This window comes from Piliocolobus tephrosceles, unplaced genomic scaffold, assembly GCF_002776525.5.
Source record: "Piliocolobus tephrosceles isolate RC106 unplaced genomic scaffold, ASM277652v3 unscaffolded_32018, whole genome shotgun sequence".
In the NCBI taxonomy this organism is placed as follows: domain Eukaryota; kingdom Metazoa; phylum Chordata; class Mammalia; order Primates; family Cercopithecidae; genus Piliocolobus; species Piliocolobus tephrosceles.
In genome coordinates, this window is record NW_022315442.1 from 1294 (window position 1) to 9861 (window position 8568).

Genomic DNA, 8568 nt, shown 5'->3' on the forward strand with positions numbered 1-8568 from the left:
CTGGTAGTCCTCATGAGTATTACTGCTCTTCTTTCCCACAGCTAAAAGAATATCAGCAGAGGAACAGCCCTGGTGTTCCAGCAGGAGCGAAGACGAAAAAGAAAAATACTGGCAGTAGCCCTGAGACAACCACTTCTGGTGGTTGCCACTCACCTGGGGATGTGAGTCTTGGCTGGTCAGATTCCTGGGGACAGGGGACCCAAGGGGCAGTAGAGGGTAATTGTTGAGTTTGTTGGGTACTGGTTAAGAATTGTGGGTTTGAATCCTGCCTCTCCATGTGCTAGGGATCTGACTTAGGGCAAGTTGCTTGAGCTCTTTGGGCCTCTCTTTTCACATCTCTGAAGTAGGGGTAGTATTGTTTGACTTCCATTTTTGAAGATTAAATGAGATTCCTTGTTGTTGTTTTTATGTTAATCCCTAGTACTTGGCCGCTGTAAATACCCAGGACACCCAGGAAATGGTCATTGCTGCTTGATTTTTCTCATCCCCAGTCTCAAGGGGATGCTGTGCCCATGAGTTCAGACACTTGCCATCAGGCTGTGCCTTTAGGAGTCACTGAAAGGGCCCCAGTGTGTGGTGAGGAAAGCCCCAGGCACTAGGAGTAAGAGAAGATCTAACTTGCCACCAGCTTGCTGGGTAACCACAGAAAAATCACTTCTTCCCCTGGGCCTCAGTTTCCTCCTCTGTAAGATGATATTGGACAAGATCAGTGTTTTTCAAACTTGCTTTTTAGCTGGAGCTCCCTTAGTTCAAGTGAACCCTTACTCAGGAGTCTGGTTTTTTTAATGGAGGTGGAGGTCTGGAGCTTTACCAGATTCATCGCCCATGCCCTGGGCCTGAGGAGAGGGGTCCAGTGAGTGTTTTAAGAGCTGCATTGGTCAGGTGACTCTACTCTGTGACTGCATCGCTCAGGGGACTTTTCCATCTATTTGTTCCTGCCCCTGGCAAGGCCGCAGGTGGCCATTTGGAAGAATGGCACAGGCCATGGTTTTAATCTCCTCTGCTCTTCTTCAGCATTTCATTTTCCTGAACCCACATCTTCCTCCTACCCTGACTTTCTTGCTTCTCTCTAAGCCACTTCTGTCTTTCTCCCCCTGTCCTTGTTTTTCCCTTTTCACCTCATGTAGATTCAGGACATCTGAAGGTGCTGGTGTCCAACCTTCACCATTCCAGTGGGGTAGCGCTCCCCCATTGAACAAGTGGAAGGTGAGGCAGTGCCAGGACCCCTCTCTGGCTTGCTGTCTCCAGCTGTGCATGCCCCTGAGGCTTCTCTGGTTTCGGGGATACTTTGCCTCTGGCTTATTTTTATTTTGCTGGCATTGTCCTTCAGCCTGTTTATGTCTGCTTCTTCACCTGCTTGATTGATTGGGTTTTTTCCTTCCCTGCGTCTTTTATCATCTTGGAAATGGTGAGATATGCCTTAAAGTTTAAAAGTAATTTGGGAATAATGTACAGAACAGGCATGTGGGATTTGGGGCTTTTTTTTTTCTTTCCTTTTCTTCTTTTTCTTTTTTCTTTTCTTTTTTTTTTTTTTTTTTGAGACAGGGTCTTACTCTGTCACCCAGACCGGAGTATGCTGGTGCAATCTTGGCTCACTACAACCTCTGCCTCCAGGGTTAAAGTGATTCTTTTGCCTTAGCCTCCTGAGTAGCTGGGATTACAGGCATCTGCCACCATGCCAGGCTAATCTTTGTATTTTTAGTAGAGATGGAGTTTCACCATGTAGGCCAGGCTGGTCTCAAACTCCTGACCTCAAGTGATCCAACCGCCTCCACCTCCCAATGTACTGCGATTACATGCATGAGTCACTGTGCCCAGCCCCTTGCTGTTTTTTTTTTTTTACTTTCTCGACATCCGTTACTCTATCCCATGTAACTTTTTTTTTTTTTTTTTGAATTTCTATTACCCCTGCATCATCTGCTACCCTGAGGGGTCTGAAGGTAAGAGGCCCTGGGCCGAGGTGCAGTGACCCTGCACACCAGCCCCCCAAGCTCCTCTCACAGCAGGGGCTGGGTGCCCCTATGCCAGCTGAGACAGCCCACACATACCCCAGCCCTAATGATTGTTCTCTCTACCTCTCCCCACAATCGTCCTTCAACTCCTCCTCTCTGCGTGCACCTCAGAGCCGGTACCAAGAACTGGAAGTAGCCCTGGAGTCAAGCTCCGCAACAATCAATCAACTAAATGAAAACATAGAATCATTGACAAGAGTCCAGTGGGGTCCCCTGATTCCGTGCTGCCTATCCTGGGTTTTAGTTTCCCCTTGGGGCTCTGAAGAAAGGGGCTGAGGGTCCCTGGTCCAAAGGGCAGATGGGGAGCTGAAGCACCCAGGCCTCACCTGGGGGGGACCCCAGAGCAAGGAGCATGCCGCATGGCTCTTCTGTCACTGCCCTCTGCTGACTCTCTCTGCTTCAGACATCCCTGCTCCAGTCCTTGCCACACACGCCCTGGGGTTGTGGCCTCTCAGGAAAGTGAGGGTTGTCAGGGGCCCCGTATTTCTGCCCTGACTCAGTCCCTAATTTGCTCTTTGAGTCTGGACAAGCCACCTCTCCTCCCTAGGCTTGTGTTTCCAGAGGAGGTAGAGAGTATCAAAGATCTCTTTAAGCTCTGACAGTCCGAGATTGAAATGCCCCTGGAATAGAAACCTCAGGGCCAAGGGTTCCCGTCTGTCCTTTTCTGTCCTGTATGTCTGCTGTGAAGACCCGTACCTGGCCTGTATGTGTTCAGTAAATGTTTGTTGAATGAACACATCTTTCTAAATCACAAGCTGGCAGAAGTGTGGGCCTTTCTCAGATTCCATCTCTAGAGGTTTATGTTACTGTCCTTTTGAGAGAATCCTGATTCAGACTTTGCGTTTTGTGGCTGTGGGCAAAAACCAACAAAGACCCAAATCCTCTGTCTTTACGAGCTTGAGGAGAGTTGACCAGTTTGTGTTGCCATTGGGTCTGAGAACTTTGCCTTTAAAATCCATTCCTGGTCCTGCCTACAACTTCCTGGTCTGGGGAATAGAGTTCAGGGGGCCCCCTCAGTCACCTGAATTTAACTCTCCCCACAGAAACAACAGAAGAAACAAGTGGAACATCAGCTGGAAGAAGTCATGTGATTTCTTTGTTTGCACACAACATGACTGCTGGGTTTGGGGGGCACTCAGATGTAGAGGCGTCAGTCTCGTCTCACCCACTCCCAACCTGGGGAAGAAGGCTCACCCCCCTGATAACCTGGTCCCATGGGTGTGCCTGTCCTGGGGCATTGGTGGCATGCTGGGGGCATGTCTCTTGCTGTGCCATCTCTGCCTCCCCCAGATAAGAGCTCTGTCTTCCTCTTCCTACAGGAAAAGAAAGCAAACAAGGAAATAGACAAAGCACAAACGGAGCAGTTAGAGGTGAGTGGAGGGTGGGGAGTTTTCTCCTGTCCTCCGGAGAATGTTTCTTTCCTTCTCTTTCAGCACTTGCTTGGCTTTTCTCCCAAACGTTCAATTCCAGACAATCAACATCCGCACATTGGAAAAGGCAGACTTGAAGACCACCCTTTACCATACTAAACGTGCTGCCAGACACTTTGAAGGTGGGAATCTGGGCACCCCGTCATCCTTCAACCTGGCACTTTGACACTGGCACTTTAGGGGGACTCCTTTGGGCCCCACCTCAACCTCTCTCATTACAGAAGAGTCCAAGGATCTGGCCGGCCACCTGCAATACTCCTTACAGCGTATTCGAGAATTGGAGCGGTCTCTCTCTGCTGTGTCTACCCAGCAGCGGGAAGAGGACAGGGTGAGTCCAACCAGCTGCCCCATCCCCTGGCAGCCTGGCTCCCCAGATGCAGGAGTGAGCCTAAAGGTCCCTTCTGCAGGATGCAGTGTCCTGCCCAGAAGGCAGCATGCTCATTTCTCGCTACTTTTGTGTATGGTTGTTAGAGGTAGCCTGGGCCTGAGTCAGGTGCTGTGGGTGAGTTGGGGGCACTGTGGGGAGCAAACACTGGACGCAGAACTGGGAGGCCAAGTGCCTGTCCTGCTCTTACCTGGCTGTGGCCTTGGCCACGTCCTAGGTGGGTTATCGGGTACTTGTACTGTGAAGGTACAGAAGAGTACCTTTAGTACGTCACCATTTCTGTAGAGAGAGGAAAGTTGTATGTGTGTGTTTCTGTGTGTGTGTGTGTCTGTGTGTGTGTATGTACTATGATAATATACATAAAACATGTCTGTAAGCATAAGCATTTGTTAAAAACCTCAGGAGAGAGTAACAGGGTGGCTGGGAGACACTTCCCTTCTGTACCTTCTGAGTTTTGAACTATGCGAATGTATCATCCTTTCAAAAAGTGAACAAAAGATTAATTTTCCACTTCCTATATGTGCCCCCACCCATAGCAAGAAAAAAATGGGCTTAGAGAATCAGATAGACCTGGGTGTTCAAATCCCAGCTCTGTCTAAGTGATCTTAGGCAAGCACTTAACCTCGAATACTCCATGATTTTCATCTACGCAATAGAGGTTACCCTAGTAACTGTCTCATATGATGGTTGTGAGGATTAAATGGGATTGTTAGCATGGTACCTGGTGAAGCACTCCATAAAGTTTCAAACAGTGGTAGTAATAACAGTAACAATTGCAGTATTATCTGATCTCTCTGGGCCTCCGTTAGCCAGCTGTAAATTCAATCTCTTTCCCTGTCCCTTCCAACTTTACTGAGTTCTTCTAAAAACCAGACCACGGGCTTGGAAATGCCTTGATCTTTACTGACTGAGTTGTGTATTGAGCCTAGCGATAGGCCTTTTGAGGGGCACTGCTCGGGCTCCCCAGATCAAAACTTCTCACTCTTCCCCATCCAGTCCGCGAGGCGCAGTGAAGCAGTCCTCCAGCGGCAGTTACAGCAGACCAGAAAGGAGCGGGCGCTGCTGAACGCACACGTGAGACAGGTGAGGCTTTGCAGAGGGTGGGATGTGGAAGGAAGATGACCCCAAGTGACCAGGAGCAGGTGAGGACCAGTGACAGCCCTTCCTAACTTCTGTGCCCATGCTTGCAGGTGACAGAGTCATTTAAACAAGTCCAGCTAGAGAGAGATGAATATGCTCAACATATAAAAGGAGAGAGGGCCCGGTGGCAGGAGAGGATGTGGAAAATGTCGGTGGAGGTGAGACCTGACCCTTCAGCCCCCACCTTAGATGGGTCACTGGATCTTTCTGGGCATCTGTAAAATGGGACTAGTACAGCCAGAGGTGGTCATGGGTCTGGGCTTTGTGGAGGTGGGGGCAGAAAGGAAGATGGTAGCTGGTCCAGCCACCAGCCCCCTCTCCAGGGCCCTTTCCCCCTGTGCTTTGGGCAGGCTCGCACATTGAAGGAGGAGAAGATGCGTGACATACTTCGGATACAGGAGCTGGAGAGGAGCTTGTCCGAACTCAAACACCAGATAGGTAAGATGGGGCTGGTGTGACCTGGGAGCAGGCCTGGCATCAGAGGGCTGTGGGGTGGCTTAGAATGCCCCAGGGAGGTGGGTGGATGGAAGGGCTTTGAGGCAGTGGGAAAGAGGTTCTGTGCCAGGAGACGGCAAGTCTTGTCATCTCCATGAGCCTCAGGGTCCCCATCAGCAAAGAGGGAGGAGTGCCTATTGTCAGCCACCCACAGTGCTCTCTATCTGAAAGTGGCTTGGAAATTGGCTTCCATCGGGTGCGAGGAATCATTAGCAGTGAGGCCAAGCTTGGGAAGCCTGAGAGGAGCTGTGCATCAAGAGGAGGGTTGTTTCTTTTTTTTCAGGGGGGAGGGGGTGGGAGGAGGAATCCAGAGGCCCTTATTGTCTGCTTCCTTTCTCAGCTGAGCCCCCATCCTCGGCGCCCCCAGCAGGGCCCTCTGAGGTGGAGCAGCTACCAGATGAGGCCAAACACCTGAGGAAGGAGGTGGAGCGTTTAGTGGGAAAACTCCAATCCCAGGTGGAAAACAATCAGGCCTTGAGTCTCCCGAGCAAGGAGCAAAAGGAGAGGCTTCAGGAGCAGGAGGAGAGGAGGCTGCAAGAACAGGAGAGTCTGCGTGAGCAAAAGGAGAGGCTTAGGGAGCAGGGTGAGAGGCTGCGAAAGCAGGAAGAGAGACTGCAAAAACAGGAGGAGAGGCTAAGAAAGCAGGAGGGGAGGCTGCAAAAGCAGGAGGAGAGGCTGCGAATGCAGGAGGAGAGGCTCGCGCTTTCCCAGAACCACAAGCTCGACAAGCAGCTGGCCGAGCCACAGTGCGGCTTCAAGGATCTGGTGGGTTGCCCCACCTGGGGAGGTTGCCCTCATCCCTAGCCCTCCAGGCCTTTGTTTCCCCACCTGTAAAATGGGGCAGTGTAGCCCTCACATGACATGGTACTTCTAAAGGCACCTGTGAGCCGGTACTCATCAGGCCCTGCTCTGATGGCTGTGGGGGAGAGGGGATGATGTTTCTAACCTGCCTCCACCCTTCCTGGTGACATGGGAGACAGACACCAAGTTCAGGGTTCTCCAGCTGCAGTGGATGGCCACTGATTGCTTCTCTCTGTCCAGAACAACGAGAACAAGAGCGCTCTGCAGTTGGAGCAGCAAGTAAAGGAGCTGCAGGAGAAGCTGAGTGAGGTGAAGGAGATGGTAACCTCTGCCCCATCCAAGAAGGGCTGGGAGGCGGGCACCAGCCTCTGGGGAGGGGAGGTCCCAGGCCAAAGGCAGCTCTAGCTGGAGGGAAGGTGACCCCAGCCCCCTCCAGAGCAGCCCTATATCTGTTTCTTGCTTCCTGCCCTCTGACCTTTAGAGGGGGGTAGCCCTGGGCTCCTCTCAGGTCTAGACATTATAATCCCAGCTAGAGGCATGGATTCTCCCAATCATAGGGGAAGAGACTGGTTTAAGAGGTTCCTTATGCCAGCGGCAGTAGCTCACACCTGTAATCCCAGTGTTTTGGGAGGCTGAGGCAGGAGAAACATTTGAGGTCAGTCACCATGTGCCCTCATGCCCAGGGTCTTCCTGCAGCTGGAGCTGAAGAGCCAAGAGTCTCAGAGTCTGCCGCAGCAGTGAGACTAGTACCTGGGTCACCTGCAGCAGTGCGTGGCCACCTATCAGCAGCTGACCTCCGAGAAGGAGGTGCTGCACAGGGAGTTACTGCTGCAGACCCAGCTCATGGACCAGCTGCAGCAGCAGGAAGCTTGGGGCAAAGCAGCGGCTGAGATGGCCTGCCAAAAGTTGCAGGAAACCCAGGGGAGGGAGTTGCTGAGGACAGGGCCCCAAGGGGGACAAGCTGGCAACTTCCGTGCCTTCTCACTCTGTTTCCCGTCCCCTTAGGAGCACCTAGAAGCTGCCAGCCAGCAGAATCAACAGCTAGAGGCCCAGTTGAGCCTCATGGCTATCCCTGGAGAAGGTACAGGAGACCACTCAGAGGAAGAGGAGACAGCCCCAGGAGGAAGGGGGAACTATTAACAGCATAGGATTGAGGGGTTGGAAGAGACCTTTAGAACAGATAGTCATTATGCTGACCGGGTGTCTGCACTAAGCTCAGCATGAATATGGTGACCTCCTGGGATCAGGGGCCACCTGGTTGCCTAAGGATGAGTGAACTGGCCCAGATCAGAAAGGAAGCAGTTCAGAATTCCCACACTGACTGGTAGCAGGACTGTGCCTGGGCAATATAGCAAGATCTTGGTTCTTAAAAGGAAAAATAAAGAACAGCAGCTCATTCCCCTCTGGGGAGGGCCTGGCTCAGGGTTACACAGTGAGGGTGGGGAGAGGCGGGCCCGCAGTACCTCCCTAGATGGGTTGTCTGAGGACCCCTCTGGCCACCTCCCCACAGGAGATGAAGGAGGACATCTGGACGGTGAGGAGGAGGAGGCACCTCGGCTCATGCCAAACATCCCAGAGGACCTGGAGTGCCAGGAGGCCATGGTGAGTCTGACTTTCCCTGCCCTACTTTGACACCTTCCTCTGTGGTCCCTGGAAGGAGCCAGCGTCCTAGGCGTGGCCCCAGGGACTGGGGATGAGTCTGTGTGTGGGGAGACCTACCGGGCCCTGCAGGGGGCCATGGAGCAGCAGAAGGTGAGTTCTGGCATGGGCCAAGAAAAGTGGGGGTGGGGAAGGACAGGTCACTCCCGAGATGTGACCCCATTATTTTGGCTCCAGAGCAGCTTTATGGACCTCTCGAAGAAGGCGGACAGGAAGGAGCAGGTGGAAAAATTAGAGCTTGGATTCATCCAGCTCTCTGGAGCAACAGAGGGCATGAGTGAGCAGGAGGCCAGGGCATGGCAGGGGGAGCTGCAGGGCCTTCAGAGGGGCCCCAGTGTCTGAGCCCTGTCCTCTCGCAGGAGAGTACATCACCGAATATGAGAGCCAGGGGGCAGTGCCAAACACTTGGCACCAGGAGAAGGAGGATGTCATGAGGCCGGCTCAGAACGAGGAGATGAAGGTAGAGGGCGTGCAACATCTGTGCGGGGGTGGGGGTGGGCATGGGAGGTGAAGCCAGCTCAGGCGTGGCAGCTGAGCACCCCTCCCTGCAGGTGAAGCTGCTGGAACTGCAGGAGCTGGTGTTGCCACTTGTGAGCGACCACGAGGGGCATGACAAATTCCCCTCCGCTGCCCAGAACCCGGCTGA

At 52.7% G+C, this 8568-nt stretch overlaps 1 protein-coding gene across 1 annotated transcript; it reads left to right on the forward strand.

Moving 5' to 3' along the window:
• Positions 1 to 41: 41 nt before the first annotated feature.
• LOC111539169 (golgin subfamily A member 6C) lies at positions 42 to 8563 on the forward strand (the record flags this gene model as incomplete). Its single annotated transcript, XM_026452228.1, has 15 exons — positions 42 to 161; positions 3056 to 3094; positions 3332 to 3382; positions 3483 to 3564; positions 3664 to 3770; positions 4824 to 4910; positions 5018 to 5125; positions 5318 to 5405; positions 5803 to 6227; positions 6504 to 6584; positions 7269 to 7344; positions 7774 to 7865; positions 8100 to 8199; positions 8282 to 8382; positions 8474 to 8563. Coding segments are annotated over 15 exons (1647 nt in total), but the record flags the coding sequence as incomplete, so codon positions are not given.
• Positions 8564 to 8568: the final 5 nt, after the last annotated feature.